At 44.8% G+C, this 17,479-nt stretch overlaps 1 protein-coding gene across 1 annotated transcript in view; it reads right to left on the reverse strand.

The window, feature by feature from the left end:
• Positions 1-1,612: 1,612 nt before the first annotated feature.
• mn1b (meningioma 1b) overlaps positions 1,613-17,479 on the reverse strand; it is a gene marked incomplete at both ends in the record, with an annotated part of 30,917 nt that continues 15,050 nt past the window's right edge. The window contains one exon of the mRNA XM_080739014.1: positions 1,613-1,869. Within this exon, the coding sequence (XP_080595140.1) occupies positions 1,613-1,869 (257 nt within the window). The remainder of the gene's footprint in view (positions 1,870-17,479) is intronic.

Raw genomic sequence — 17,479 nt, forward strand, 5'->3', positions numbered from 1 at the left:
AGAGAGACATGAAGCACTAAGGACCCCTTATAGCTGAGAGAGAGACATGAACCACTAAGGACCCCTTATAGCTGAGAGAGAGACATGAAGCACTACATATGGTATAAAACTGTGTTTTGCGGATGAAACCTTTTTATGGATTTCATAGACTTGTTTGACAACACAGCAGCATTGTTGTTGGATTCAGATTAATCTTTGCCCGTTGAAGACCCCTGCTCTACTTCAAGACGCAGGTCAGTGAGATGTCATGACACAGGAGGCCTGTTTGGGCCTCAGGAACGTGGGATGGAACCCAGCCATGTGGCCATGAGAATGGGCATAAAGCCCTTTGCACACAGGACAGTTGCGTTTTTTTCGTTTGCTGCATGAATAAAACGCATTGGATTTGGTGTGCAATGCTGTGCAGAATCGGCGCTGAGGATCCCAAAAGGAGTCATAAAAGGAGTGATGAGTTTTTTTACCGCATGCGACAAGACGCAGAAATAGAACTGGGTTCGATCGCGAAAAAACGCACGGCCGCAACGGCTAATTTGGATCCGGTGTGCATGAGGTCGTAGAGAATCATTGTTTTCTTTTAAAAAAAATGAAATTGTCCGTTTTATCCGTGCGGATAAACGCGCCTGTGTGCAAAGACCTTTACTGGGAGGATTTTATAGAAGCTATAGGTTAGCTGTGTGGATGACCACTACAACCACTTAAACCCCAGCATCGTGATGGTGGGGAAGGCTATTGCAGGAAAATAGCAGATCGACAGGTTCGCTCGTTTCAGCTAAAGCATTCCCCACAATAACAGAAAAGGTAAAAATACACTAGTACAGTATGGAGCCCTGTTGGACTCCGCTCGCCCACATGGAGTTGAAGTGGACGAGAAGAGTGACGGTGGGAGGAAGGCTCAACGTTAGCTTGTGAGAACACAGACTCAACACAACCGGTATAGAATGCCACAACCAATGACCAACCGTTTGATCTGGCATCTCCCTTCTCCTCCTCCAATGACATTTCTATATTTTTCTTCAAAAAAAAAAAAAAAAAAAAAAACAACAAAGAAAAAAAAGAAAAACAAAAAAAAAACGAAAGATTGATTTGAGGTTTTTCCAGATGTGGGCGTCGTTCGTTGGGCGGAGCCCGTGCTGTGTAGCGTAGTCCAGCAGTGTGTGTGTGTGTGTGTGTGTGTGTGTGTGTGTGTGTGTGTATGTATGCGCATGTCCTAAAAGTGTGTTGGTTGCTTATATGAGAAACAATGTGGTGTACGTATGTGTGTGTGTGTGCGTGCCTGTATGAGTGTGCGCGCACGTGTGTGTGTGCGTGTGTGTGTGTGTGTGTGTGTGTGTGTGTGTGTGCATGTGTGTTTCTATTCATGTGTGTGTGAGTATAAATGTCTTTCTCTCCCTGAACGCAGGTGAGAGCCGTTTGCAGTCGCCTCGTCAACAACACATTCTCCTCCTCTTCCTCCTCATCATCATCATCATCATACGTTGTTATTTTCTTCCTTCCGTCCTTTCCTAGCTTTCCATTCGGCCTGCTTCTCTTTATTTTTTTCTTAAAAAAAAAAAAAAAAAAAAAGTAAAACGTAGGATAACATTTTTGTTTTTTCGATAATAAGTCGCGATGCTCAAGTCAGTGCCGCCACGAAGGTCCCGAAGCGGTTGGAGATATCGGAGTGCAGGGAGCGCCAAGAGGACACCGGGGGACCCCCGCGGCCCCCCTTGCTGTCGCCCAGCTCGTCGGTGCAGTGCACCGACAGGCACTGCAGGTGGTTGCCCCCTCCTCCTCCGTTGGCGCCGCCGCTGCCTCCTCCTCCGCCGCCACCCGCTCCCCCCGGGAGGACCCCCCCTGCGCCAGCCTTGCTCTGGGACAGCAGCTCCGACTCTGTGTGGACACAAGCAAAAAGAGACAAAGACAAGGAAAGGGTTAGCTGGTTGTTTTACATCAATCTGGCCTCCCTTTTTTGGACATGCCATTGAAAACAAAACATTAAAAAAAGAAAATAAATCTATATATATATCAACATCACACAGAAGTATCAAAAGTAGCAGATCTACAAGCTCGAAAGTTGAAACCGCGTTTTGAGCTTCTGCTGCTTTTGCCGTTTTTGAACTTGAATGCTGAAAATTAACAGTCTTGGACATGTGAGGTTTCCACCCACCATTTAAAAAAGAAATATCAAACTTTCAGTTTTTCCATTCTAAAATGTTCAAAGACAGCGGTGGAAAATAGCACATCTATTGTTGGCTACTTATGGACAAGTACGACACCACGAAATGAACCATGAAATAGGTCTGCAAAAGCAGTTGTTCTCAACCTTTTCAGGCCGCAACCCCCAAAATAAACTGATGAATACTAAGAGTTTGGGCATTACATTTTGTACAATACGCTTCTATTGTGAAATATAGATCGGCTTTTTTCACAATTTCTTCCTCTAATATTTGACAGTTTGACCAATGTTTAATTTGTCATTTTAGAGGTATTAAAAAGTCCTCGAATTGTCACTTTAGATACATGCATTTACACTTAAAACTTTATGTTGGTTTGTTTACTGTTGAGTGAGAAAACAATGTTGCACATAAAGTTAATCATATGGGGACCCCCGCCCCCAAAAAAATATATATATTTGGGGACCCCCCCTCCCTGGGGGTCCCGAACCACAGGTTGAGAACCATTGTGCAAAAGTGGTCCATTCTCACAAGCTTTGTTCATCTGGAATATAAATAAATACATATTGATGAAAACCCTGCAGTCGTCATCGTCGCATCCCACGTCAAATCTGTGCTGTGAAATTAAGCCAACGCCCCCCCCCCACCCCCTTATTCCACACAACAGGAAGGACAGTGCAAACACCTCCTTACACACACACACACACACACACACACACACACACACACACACACACACACACACACACACACACACACACACACACACACACACACACACACACACATCCATTCACTCCTGGTCAGCCGTGCAAATCGGAGAGCGCTCCCGGGCGACCCCTCGGGGTCAGGGGGTCAAAGGGCAACCGAGAAAACCAACCTTTAACCCTGCTTGACCCAATTTACCGCTGTAATGACCCTGCTACGGTATCGACCCCGCGTCACCGAGGTGTCGAAACTCACATTAAATGGCCGCCGAGAGAGAGAGAGAGAGAGAGAGAGAGAGAGAGAGAGAGAGAGAGAGAGAGAGAGAGAGAGAGAGAGAGCTCACCGGGAAATCTATACGTGGGTTCCATGGAAGGTCGTGTGATAGACGCAGGGGCGTCACAAGGGGGGGGGTGGGGGGGGGGGGTAGTGGGACTGAGTTACTAGGGCCCAAGGTGGAGGGGCCTGGAATTCTTTATACTTTAGCTATTGAAAAATAGCAGATCTACAAGCTTTGAAAGGTTGTGAAAATGTGTGCAAATCTTTGAATATATGTATTTTTTAAGCGAACATTTGTAACTAAAACTTTGCTTCTGGAATGTCCCTGGAATTATTATTTTTTTAGATGGGGGTCCGTGGCCAAATAACATATCATTTTGGGGGTCCTTCACATGAAAAAGTTTGAGCACCACTGGACATAGAAACATAGGTTTTTCGAGAAAAAAAAACCTTCGAAGGAATTGAAATATCCAAAGACATGCACACATTTTCACGATTTTTCAAAAATAGCAGATCTACAAGCTCGCATTGCGGCACTCGGTGCCGTGCTGTGAGCTTGTATATCTGCTATTTTTCAGTAGTTTTAGCACAAAATAATTGAAGTGAATCCTTGAATTTGGTGCGACACCCCTGGATATACGCGAAGAGAAAAAAAGACAACAAAACAAGCCAGGTTGTTTGACTGCGATAGGACTGACTGGGAGTTTTAATGCTGACGGGGGGAACGCCACGCACCGCGCGCCTCCTCGTCTATGGAGAAAAATCACTTTGTGCCGCCATCAGAAAAAAGAATTTAGTCAAGAAAGAGGGAGATTGACGAGGTCAGAAAGTGCTTGGCTAAACTATACGTGAAACCACTGCTTCACGCGTCATCTGCCGAGATATAGACTGCAGCGATGAGAGAGAGAGAGAGAGAGAGAGAGAGAGAGATCGAGAAGGCAGACAAAGACAGAATGGGGGGAGAGAGAGAGAGAGAGAGAGAGAAGGGGTTCAAAATGTAATTGAACAAATCAATTTAATTGATAACCACTGCTTTAATAAAAATAATCGATTCATCTATTCTGGGCATGTCATTGTAGGAGATGACGTAGCCGATCGACAGGCTCGACACCCATGCTTGTTGTGGGCTTGAAAACCTGCAATTCCAGTATTTTTGCATGACACCATTGTGCGACAAAGTATACAATATGGCTTAGGTGGTTAACCAATTTGTTGGTATATAATATTATAAATGTATATATATTTTTTTTTTTAAACGCTCTATTAATCAAAGACATTATTGACAGAATAATCGCAAAAAAACTAAATCGATACCTGCAGCCTTAAGACAGTCAAAGAGAGAGGGAGAGAGAGAGAGAGACTAAGACAGCAAAGGAGAGAGTCTGATGGCCGATTGGGCTGTTTTTTTCCTCTATGTTTGTGATGTGCTTTGGGTTGTGCCTCCAAGCAAAGCCCGGAGCAGTGTGTGAAGATGTTAGGCCTTCCATCTCAAAAAATCAATCCCTGCACGTCACCGATGCCTTGCTCCTGGGGTGGCTGCCTGGGATGACCCAGCGCTGCGTGCTAACATAAAGACTAAGCTTTTGAGAGACTGAGTCAACTATAGCCCCTTTTCCACCGGCCCAACACCACACCACTCCACACCACACCGCCCACTTGTGCCAGGTTTTCCACTAGGACCTGAGGTAGAGTGGTGTGAAAGGTAAAGCTGCAGTCGAAAAGGGGCTATAGCCCCTTTTCGACTGCAGCTTTAGCACCACACCACACCACACCACACCACATAAAAATATCTACATTTTCCATTATACAAAAGTACCCCTATCAGTAAGAAACAAATTGACCCTTTTAACTGTGATTATATTACAATATAAAATTGTATTACAACTATCCTAAATTCTAATACACTATAATGGATTATAACTGTGATTATAATACACTATAAAGTATTATAATAATAGATTATAATAGTGGTTATAACACAATAGAATCTATTATCATGTATTACAACTATATCCTGGTGGTCTAAATGAAAAGTCAGTGAGTGCTCAGTCATTATGAAGTGTTTGGCCCTGTTTGGCCAAGCTCAGACCTACTCTAGATTGGATACTTTTTAGTACCACGTTTAGTACCACTTTCACACCACTCTACCCAGGTCCTTGTAGTGGAAAACCTGGCACAAGTTGGCGTTGTGGAGTGGTGTGGTGTTTGGCCATGTCAGTGGAAAAAGGGCTTATGTGTCTATCCCTGACTGGCTGTAAAGATCACAAAAGCTGCAGTCATGTTGACGCTCAATGAATGAACGCACCGGCAGGCTATAGCCAGAGAGAGAGAGGAAAGAGTTAAAACCACGCTGACCTCTGTCAGTTTCAACTCCAAGGCTCATCTTTCTCCGCTCAGTAAATGTTGTTGTTGCTGTTGTTGTAGTTTTGTTACTCGCTGTTGGGTATTCTCTCTCTAAACGTCACCTCGACCAGGAATGATGACACGGTGTTAGCAAAACACAGCCAGGGTAAAGTAAGGTAAGGCAGTGGTTCTCAACCTTTTCAGGCCGCGACCCCCAAAATAATCCTATTTTAACTGGGGACCCCCCCACACCCTGACCAGCACTAAGAGTTGAGGCATTACATTTTGTATAACATGGTTCTATTGTGAAAATAGCCGATCTAAATGCTCACAACGCCTCGCAACGCTGCCTCTAATATTTGGACAATTTGGCCAACGTTTAATTTGTCATTTTAGAGGTATTAAAATGTCCTTAAATTGTCACTTTAGAAATGTGCAGATACCCTCTATACACTTAAACTTTATGTTGGTTTGTTTACTGTTGAGTGAGAAAACAATGTTTCACATTAAGCCAATCATCTGGGGACCCCCTCAAAATAATTTGGGGGAGGGTGTCCCCCTCTGGGGCTGGGGTCCCGACCCACAGGTTGAGAACCACTGAGGTAAGGTAAGGGCAGGCCAGGACAACCCAGAGAGGAAGGCAGCGAGGCAGCAGGGATGCCCCTTCCAGCCCATCTGGGGCTGCAAACTACTGGAATGGAGAAGCGGAGGGACTTTAGTAAAAAGGTCAGACTGCCAAGCCTGCTGTCCATCTCTCCCTATCTCTCTAGCTCTGGTTCTCTCTCTCTCTATCAATCTCTCTCGCCACCTCTCAGGCTGCCCATCTCTTTTTTTTTTTGCCAGTCAGTGCCCATCGTTCTGTCCAGGGGCGTCACAAGGGGTAGGAAAGTGGGACTGAGTTACTGGGGCCCAAGGTGGAGGGGCCCCTAGTAACTTTAGCTATTGAAAAATAGCAGATATACAAGCTCACAGCGCGGCACCGAGTGCCGCGCTGCGAGCTTGTAGATCTGCTATTTTTGAAAAGTCGTGAAAATGTGTGCAAATCTTTGAATATCTATTTGAACATTTGTAACTCAAATTCTGTTTCCAGGGGGGGGGGGGTCCCTGGAACTAAATATTTTGAGATGGGGGTCCGTGGCCAAATTCATATAATTTTGGAAACATGGGTTTCTTGCACACATTTTCACAATTTTTCAAAAATAGCAGATCTACAAGCTCGCAGCGCGGCACTCAGTGCCGCGCTGTGAGCTTGTATATCTGCTATTTTTCAATAGTTAACATTCATGGGGGGGCCCGCGGTGAATCCTTGTACCCAGGGCCCGGAATTTGGTGTGTGACGCCCCTGGTTCTGCCCTCTGTGGGACTACCTAAACTGGAGACGGCGGCAGTGGAGGGGAGAGGGGAAGGGAACACAAAACGAAAGACTGTGGGTGGGTGGGTGTCCCGGGTGTGTTGGGAGTTAGTTATGGTGGTTGGTGACATAATTCAACATTTATATATCGTCACTGTCGGGGCAGAAACCTCGTATCTCCCAAGTTTCAGATTTGTACGTTTTTTTTCTCCCGCAAAGTAAAAGCCCTGCTTCATCAGACAAGGCCGTCGCACAAAAGTAGTGAAAACGGCAGATCTACAAGCACACAACACCTCGCGGTTGCGAGGAGTTGTGCGCTTGTAGATCGGCTGTTTTCACTAGTTTAGTTTGTTTTCTTTAACGATAAAAACAAACGTTTTTTTTCTGACATACAAGGTTTCCACCCGACAACGACTTCGATATGAAAAGCGGCGTGCGTGCCTGACTCAAGAACAATTACGATTGTTTTTTCTCCTCCTCCTCGTCTCTCTCTCTCTCTTCAAAATCCAGCTTCTTTTAGCCAGAGGGTCCCGTCGTACAACTCAGCATGGCAGAGCCCCCCCCCCCCCCCACCCCCACCCCCAGCACCGTGCCCCAGAGCACCCGCCAGTAGCCTCATGCTAGCTGGGCACAGCAAGGGTCCAACGCCGGCCTGGATAGGCAGCCAAGCGTTCCCTTGGCTCACTGCTGACACGCCGCAATCTGACAACACACACACGCACACGCACACGCACACGCACACACACACGCACACACAGCCAAAGACACATGCACAGCGCCAACCGCTGCTGCTTGCCGCTGCCACATGCACAACACCAGCCCTCACACACACGCAGACGCACGCACGCACAAGCACACATACTCACTGTCTCACACACACTTACAAAATCCCAAAACAGCTAGACATAGCCCCCGGCCTCATAAATGCAAGGACAAGAACGGTAAACACATGGTCAGAGAATACACAAAGCCCCCCCCCCCCCCCCCCCCACAACTATACACATGTTAACTCTCACACAACGCACACTCACGCGTGCACAAGCAAACACGAACGAACGTGCACGCGCACATGCGCGTATGCACACACACGCACACGCACGCACACACACACACACACACGCACACACACACGCACACACACACACAGCTCCCCCTCCTATAATACTCCAAGGGCCCGTGCTCATGCAGACATGATCTCATGTGAAAACACATTACTGATTTTTCCCACAACTAAAAACAACATGACATTAGAGCACTGATGTATATATATATTCAAGAAAAAGAAGAAGGGTGGAAAAAAAGTTCAGACAAGGAATCCTTTTTTCTCTTTCGTGTTGCAGTCGTTATTGACCTATACAGTACATGCCTGATTTGTTGATTTGGGATTATGAATTTACGTTTTTAGTTAAGCACAAATATAAAAGATCAACCGCTTTTGTGTTTAGACCACCATAACTTTATTTCAGTTTTTAGAATAATTGTGAAATATTATGAGGTTTTAACCAAACAGCACTGGAGAGGGAATGGGATTATTCCCCCCCCCCCCCCCCCCCCACAACACTGCCACGGTTGAGCCATTTAGGCCTCGAATTTTTTAATGCTTTAACTATTGAAAAATAGCAGATATACAAGCTCGCAGCGCTGCAAGCTTGTAGATCTGCTATTTTTGAAAAATCATGATTTGTTTTTGCAAGTCTTTGAATATATCTATTTAAAAGTGAACATTTGTAACTCAGATATTTGCTTCTGGGGGGTCCCTGGAACAACATATTTTGAGATGGGGGTCCGCGGCCAAATAACTGTAATTTTGGGGGTCCTTGACATGAAGAGGTTTGAGAACCACTGATTTAGAGGAAGGATTTAGAAGTCGGGTCAAAGATCGGGTCAAAGATATTCAAAGACTTGCATACGTTTTCACGATAAAAAAAAAAATCGAACCTCTGTTCGAAGTGGAGCTGTGTGTGTGTGTGTGTGTGTGTGTGTGTGTGTGTGTGTGTGTGTGTGTGTGTGTGTGTGTGTGTGTGTGTGTATTGCAGTTGATGCTCAGGGCAGGCTAGACTCAACAGCACCTCTCTGGTCACCCAGGGTTACTACATACAGGCTACATACAGACCCACAGACCCACCCACATACCCACATACCCACATACCCACCCACATACCTACACACACGGCCACGTATAGGGAGCTTGTGTTCCACACAGCTCCAAAAATAGCAGATCTACAAACTCGCAGCGCGGCACTCTGGTTAAAATCTAACACGACTCGGGCACGTTCCAGGTATTTCAGGGGCTTATATCATCATCCATGACCTGCATGTTTGTAGTGTAAAGTGTAAAAAGGCAGTGTGAAATCCCTACATCACACACATGCCCAAATCCCAAATCACCATGACGTTTCCTCCACAAGCGGCGGAGAAATCTCTTTCTCCAATAAAAAAAATAAAAAACCCTATCTTATTAAGACTTGTTCAATGACTCGCATATTACGTCGGCGGCGTGGAATTCATATCCCACGGTAATATCTCAATGATAGGCTATTCATCTGGCTGGGGTGGGGAACGAGCTATAGTACTTAGCGTCGTCAACGGAACGGCAAAGGGAAAACATGCATAATAAAAAAGAAAGGCGAACAATAATAACGGTTGCAGAGCAACAAGGGGGCTGCAGCCACACAAACACACCTAAATATCCTTAACGGCATTACAGTCACAAAAGATTACCACAGCGATGTGTTTAAGGCACACACACTGAATTTAATGTGATCCACTCCGCTTATTTATTGTATCGCTATATCTCTCTCTCTCTTCCCCCCACCGGTGCAATGCCTTGTTATTTACTGCCTGATGATCAGACTCGCACGCACACACGCACATGCACACGCACACACACACACACACACACGCACGCACGCACGCACGCACGCACGCACGCATGCACGCACGCACGCACACACACACACACACACAGAACAGAACAGCTTTTGGAGAGAGCCATCATGCAGACATGACTAGAGACAATTTACGGAGAAGAGTGGAGCTTCTGACGTGCGCGCGCGTGTGTGCGTGTGTGTGTGTGTGTGTGTGTGTGTGTGTGTGTGTGTGTGTGTGTGTGTGTGTGTGTGTGTGCAGCACACTGCTCTACTTGTCTGGATGACACCAATGTGTCTGGGAGTTGACGGGCTGACACTGGTTTACATGTCACTCCGCGCGCACGACGACACATTCTGTAAACAATGCAGTGAGGAAAAACAACGCGCGGCTGGAAGTATAAGATGGTATTTCCTAAACCATTTGATGCTGCTGATAACCGCTGCAAAATAGATTGATTTAAAAAGAGAATCAACCAAGTGTAAAAGAATCAGAGAAAAGAAAAGATGAGTGTTAAAATGTTTTAATTTACTGCTTTCTATCGTAGCCAAAATATGGCTAAATATGTCTTTTTTGACACAATAAGCTGACAATTTCTTTATTACTATTTACACCAGCATCCATAAGTCACATCTGCCCATGAAAGATTGCGGTGCATCTTGGGAATGGGCTTATTGTGTCTAAAAAGACATATTTAGCCCCCAACCTGGGGGCATGCATGCAAATCAAAATCACTAAAATCACTAAAACAATAGAAAGAAGTAAATTAAAACATTTTAACACTCATCTTTTCTTTTCTCTAATGACTATCTAAAATATGAACCCTTGTTGTAAAAAAACAAAGTTGTCCTTTAACCAAAAGATGTAGCAAGAAACTGCAGATCAACAAGCGCACCGCGTGTCCCAACGTCGTCATCTTCAGAACACAACGTGATTTGAACGACGCAGCGACACATCAGATGAAGCTCTGTGAAATAAATGTTAGGTGCCTGCGACTCGGGGAGCAAGAACATGAAAATAAAAGCGTGTGTGTGAGAGACTGTGTGCTCCTCTTGCGTTCCACAAAAGCTCCTTTTGGAAGCGCGCGCGCGCGCACACACACACACACACACACACACACACACACGCGCACACACACACACACACACACACACACACGTCATGTTGATTTCCCAGGCCCCCAGAATGCCGAGCAGCAGGGCCCTCTCTGCCCTCTTTCTATCCCGAGCTCTGCTTCCATCCCCGACACCTGACCTTTGACCCCCGTTGCTCCCAGGGGCTCGACCCCGTCCCCGCTTCAACACAAACCCGGCACCAATAAGCGGGCTCCGTTTCGGGGCTGACAAAAAAACACACACCCAAAGGCCTCTGGCTCCTATGACAGTATGTGTGACTTCAGGTCAGATTCCTTTAGCATAACAACTACCACCATGGATGAGATGGCCCCTCTGTGAAGAAGACTCGCAGCTTTGTCAGAAAACAGGGGTGTCACAACAAATTCTGGGTACAAGGCTTCACTCACATTTTGTGCTTTTTAACTATTGAAAAATAGCAGATCTACCAAGCTCACAGCGCGGCACCGAGTGCCGCGCTGTGAGCTTGTAGGTCTGCTATTTTTGAAAGATCGTGAACATTTTTGCAAGTCTTTGAACATTTCAAATCCTTCTAAGGTTTTTTTTTAAAAAACCTATGTTTCTTTGTCAGTGGTGCTCAAACCTTTTCATGTGAAGGACCACCAACACGATATGTATTTTGCCACGGACCCCAATCCCCAAATATTTAGTTCCAGGGACCCCCCAGAATCAAAATTTGTGTTCGCTTAAAAAATACATATATTCAAAGATTTGCACACATTTTCACGACTTTTCAAATAGCTAAAGTATAAAATAATTAAGGCCGCTCCACCTTGGGCCCTAGTAACTCATTCCCGCCCCCTCCCCCCTTGTGACGCCCCTGCCCCTCTGTGAAGAAGACTCGCAGCTTTGTCAGCACAAAGCCCCCCCCCACCCCCGTCACAAAGCACAGATTTAAATAAAGAAAAGTGGCTATTTTCACTGGACTGCAGAAGCCACTGCGCCGCTAACCGCAGCACACTCAAATATAAGGCCTTGAACAGCTATCTAGGCTGTCCTCTCTCCCCATACCAGCTATTCCCATCAAAAAGGCTCAGATGATGATGAGAAATAAGAAATGTCATGCTGGAAAGTGACCAGATAACAACAAGACCACCCCAAAATGTTACAGCAGGTTAGAATGAATGAATGAATATGGAGTCTAACTACCATTTTAAACCCGGGAAAGCATCCGTGTCATTTTAGTCGTTTCTTTTTGCGTTGGCTATTCAATGCAAGCTTGTACATCTGCTATTTTTTTTAAATAGTTTGAAAAGTCTTGAAAAGCGTGAGAATAACTACTGATTTAGAAAGCCATTTGCAGCAGATTCTGCCTCGGGTCTTAAAAGGGTTAAGACACACACACACACACACACACACACACACACACACACACACACACACACACACACACACACACACACACACACACACACACACACACACACACACACACACACACACACACACACACACACACACACACACACACACACAGAGCCAGGTATCCCATAGCATAGCGCGCACCGCCTGGAGTGGTCGATGACTCACCGATGATCCCCCCCCCCCCCCCCCCCCCCCCGACCCCCCAAAAGAAAATAACTGCCGCATTGTGACCTTTCCCTTAGAGCAGAGAGGAGATATCTGGAGTGGTGGTGGTGGGTTTGGATTTCCTCTGAATAAGGAGAGGAGAAGGAAGGGGGGGAAAAAAGAACTAGTCCAGGCAGGCATGGCCCCAGGGGCGTCACAAGGGGGGGGGGAAGTGGGACTGAGTTACTAAGGGCCCAACGTGGAGGGGTCTTTATTATATTGAAAAATAGCAGATATACAAGCTCACAGCGTGGCTACAGAGTAGATCTGCTATTTTTGAAAAGTCGTGAAAATGTGTGCAAATCTTTGAATATATGTATTTATTTTAAGCGAACATTTGTAACTCAAGTTTTGCTTCTGGGAGGGTCCCTGGAACTATATAATTGTGGGGGTCCTTGATGTGAAAAGGTTTGAGAACCACTGACGTATAGACATAGGTTTTTCAAAAAACCTTTGAAGGATTTGAGATATTCAGACTCACTCAAATAATTGCGATTAACGATTCAATTGTGTTACTGTCGTTGACAATTACATTTCTGTTTGGCTTCTTTTAGTCTTTGAAGTTGCACATGGCAGATATTGATAACCTCAATATACAAAGAAATGACTGGCATATTTGACAACTGTATACTTGCTATACTAAAAGAACATTGATGGTAGAAATAGCTGATCTACAACGAATCGCGACGTGTTGTGAGCTTGTAGATGTGAGCTTGTAGATGTGAGCTTGTAGATCTGCTATTTCCACTATTTTTGAGAATGTTTGAAAATATTTTGTTTCACCACATGAAACGATTATAATTAATAACTGCGATTATGTCAAACAATTACGATTAGACGATTATGTAACAATTGAGACAGGCCTAGTTATATGGCCCAAGCCCATCACTTCTTCATTCACAAACACTCAATTGCACAACACACACACACACACACACACACACACACACACACACACACACACACACACACACACACACACACACACACACACACACACACACACACACACACACACACACACACACACACACACACACACACACACACACACACACACACACACACACACACAGGCCTCAGGCCACAAGACGCACTTAGGAAACTAGACACAAATCGTGACATGGGAAGTGATTTAGTGCCTCCTGCATAAATCAAAACCATGTCCAGAACCTGTCCGCCGTGTCATCCAAGAAGGTGACATATTGATCTACTTCTTCTTGCCGTGTCTATGATGTCGTTTCAGGCTGCACGTACATCGCTCCGTTTTCTGTGTTTTCTCTTGCCCGGTTTTGGAAACCTCAACGACTCGCATATAAATATATACTGTACACTGGGATTTTGGGGATAGAGGAATGTGTAGGAGTTCTTTTTCTTTGGGGTGGGGGGGGGAGGTGAGGCGCCTGCACGCACACGCACACACACTAGGGATGGGACGATAAGCGATATTATCGTTTATCGTGATCAAAAACACTCACGATAATTGTATTGTGGAGATCTTATATATCGTCATATCGTCTTCCGTCATGCACTGATCAATTGACCTTTTATTTGCCGAGCTGCATATCCGGTACCACTTAAACCCTCTATAATTGGTCAAAAGTACTTGTAATATACGTACTTGATACAGTCTTTTTTTCACTCTCTATCAAAAGTCTTTGCCAAAAAATAGCCGCGACGTGTTGTGAGCTTGTAGATCTGCTATTTGTTTGGCAAATGTTCCGCCCCAGGATAATGGTTTTGATTATCGTGATAATATAGTGAATTGCTAAATTCCAAAACACACACACACACACACACACACACACACACACACACACACACACACACGCGCGCGCGCGCGCGCACACGCACACGCACACGCACACACACACACACGCACACGCACACACACAAGAATTCCACCAGTTGGTGTTAAAAAATAATGTAAACAAGCGGAAAGTTGAACCATTTCTACGACGCAACTTAAACATTTTTAAATATACTGTATATATAGAATATAATTGAGAATGTATTCAGTTCCAGCATTTTCTATACATTCTTGCATCATAATAGGAAGGAAAAAAAGGCAATTTGGGCATCTTTTTTACAAATGAAATTGAATTGAATCCATAATTGAGAAAACACATTGTGAAATTAAATCACTGTTGGGTTATATTTGTATGTGTTTATCTTTCAAAAAGCCCTTTGCTAGAGGGTTTTAAAGCTATTGTATTATGTTATGCATATTTATGGTATAATGTGTGATGAACTGGAAAGAAATTATCTGAATCTCAAATGTATCTGAAAATGTATGAAGTGAAATGTATAAAGTGTGTGTGTTTGTATATATACAAACACACACACACACACACACACACACGCGCAAGTGTGTGTGTGTGTGTGTGTGTGTGTGTGTGTGTGTGTGTGTGTGTGTGCGCGCGCCGGTAACAGTTATATCGTCGTTGTCGTGTGGAAACCTCGTATCTCCAAGTTTCAAATTTGTATGTTCTTTCGCAAAGTAAAGCCCCGTTTCATCATACAAGGCCGTCGCACAAAAGTAGTTTTCACTAGTTTGAATCATTTTTAAAATGATAAATGCAAAACGAACGGTTTTGGACAAACAAGGTTTTCAACTGACAACGACGATATTTACAGGTGAGGATGAAGAGACATCCAGGGGAGTGGAAGTGAGTAGAAAATGAAAAAAAAATATTTTCTCTCTCTCTCTCTCTCTCTCTCTCTCTCTCTCTCTCTCTCTCTCTCTCTCTCTCTCTTACGGTGATGCAAATGACAGCCATTACCCGTCCACTCGCCTCAAGAGCGATACCTCAGATGTTCGCTGGGAAAGAGAAGGGGGGGGGGAAGGAAAAAGAAAATATACATATCGTCGTTGTCGGGTGAAAACCTTGTATGTCCAATACCGTTCGTTTCGCATTCATCATTTTAAAAATGATTTAAACTAGTGAAAACAGCCGATCTACAAGCACACAACGCCTCGCACCGTGAGGCGTTGTGAAGATCTGCTGTTTTCACTATACTGCGACGGCCATGTATGATGAAGCAGGGCTTTACTTTGCGAAAGAACGTACAAATTTGAAACTTGGAGATACGAGGTTTCCACCCGACAACGACGATATATTTCTCTCCATCTCTCTCTCACCTTTCCCTATCACTCCATCCATCCATCCCCAGTGCTGCTGTTCCTCCCTCTCCCCGGAGAAACAGCTCCCCCTCCCCCCCCCCCCCCCCTCCTCTCCCTGGAGAAACAGCAGCTCCCCCCCGAGAGTCACAACTCATTTGTCAATTCTTCAATACAAATTAAAATACGCCAGACGACTACCTGTATGGTAAACAACATAACTGCTGCTGGCAGCGTGACAACGTCTACACACAACTGGAAACGTGCACGCGCACGCACACACACCCATGCACACACACAGGCAAGCAGACGCACATACACACACGCATGCGCGCACACATACAATCAAAAAACAGTATTCATGTCCTGAGGAAAACGACAAAATCCACGAAAGCTAATTCCTGCGTGTTAGTATTAAATATGAACTCTTCAGTAGGGCTGTCACAATTATGACATAATCGTCTAATCGCAATTATTTGACACAATCGTGATTATTTTTCATAATCGTCATAATCGTTTCCATGTTGAAAAATGTTCATATATTTAAAAAAAGAAGTCAAAATAGTGGAAATAGCAGATCTACAAGCTCACAACGTGAGCTTGTAGGTCGACTATTTCCACAATCAATGTTCTTTTTTAAGTATAAAGTTGTCAAATATCCCTACACACAGTGTGTCCATCCTGGCCCCCTTCTCCGTTTCTCTATTGCTTGTTCTTTCCGAGGAGAATAATATTTACACCACACACGCTGAGACAAGTTTTCTTTTTCTTAAAAAAATAAAATAAAAAATCATTTTTCTAATTGTATTTCAACACTCCAACGCTCCTCTGGGAAAACAAGGCTGCGGATGAGCTGCTATTTTGAAAAGGCTGCAAATCCAGACCTTTACACCACCTCTCATTCATTCATACTTTTCTCCTGTTCACATCAGTCATAGAGTCACTCACACTTTTCTAACAGGTTTCCCCTTGACTGTCATTATAGTGGAGCCCAGGCCAGCATAGCATATCGTCACTGTCGGGCAGAAACCTCGTATCTCCAAGTTTCAAATTTGTAGGTTTTTTACGAAGTAAAGCCCTGCTTCATCAGACAAGGCCGTCGCACAAAAGTAGTGAAAACAGCCGATCTACAAGCACACAACGCCTCGCGGCGCGAGACGTTGTGTGCTTGTAGATCGGCTGTTTTCACTAGTTTAGTTCATTTTTTAAATGATAAAAACGAACGGTTTTGGACATACAAGGTTTCCACCCGACGACGACGATAATAGTAGAAAATGCAGGCATGCAATGCACATTGTACTAGTGTACACACATACACACAACCCCATTTCTGTCAAAGTTTTGAAATGCCTTAAACTACAAAATAGGTCCTTTTTTTCCGTCCCACACCGTTTACGACGAGACAAGTAAATACTCCCGTGAGCCCGTTCTACCCAGAGACACCTGAGATGAGGTCTGAGCGACGCGTGAGCTTGCCACACCGAGTCTACATAAATCAAACATTATGTCTACGGCTGACAACTGCTCACTATCAGGTTCCATTGGCTACAAACTGGCCCTTCACCACACCCACACACACACACACACACACACACACAGCGCGCGCACACACACAGCGCACACGTGCACACGCACACGCACACGCACACGCACACACACACACACACACACACACACACACACACACACACACACACACACACACAGAGAGAGAGCGAGAGAGAGAGTGACAAGCATTCATCCTTAAAAAAGAACCAAAATATATAGTGCGATTCTTTTTCCCACGCCAGGGATGGATTCGCTGAGGACGATGTGACTTGCTTTGCACGAAAGACAACCGCACTGACAAGAGGTGGAGAGAGAAACCATCACAAGATTTCTCAAAACGTTGCATTTTTACACTAAATCTTTTCTGCATACCGTGTACTGTGCAATGGTTTTAGGGCACTCTATAAGC

This window comes from Nannobrachium achirus (genome assembly GCF_963921795.1).
Source record: "Nannobrachium achirus genome assembly, chromosome: 12".
Taxonomy (NCBI): Eukaryota; Metazoa; Chordata; class Actinopteri; order Myctophiformes; family Myctophidae; genus Nannobrachium; species Nannobrachium achirus.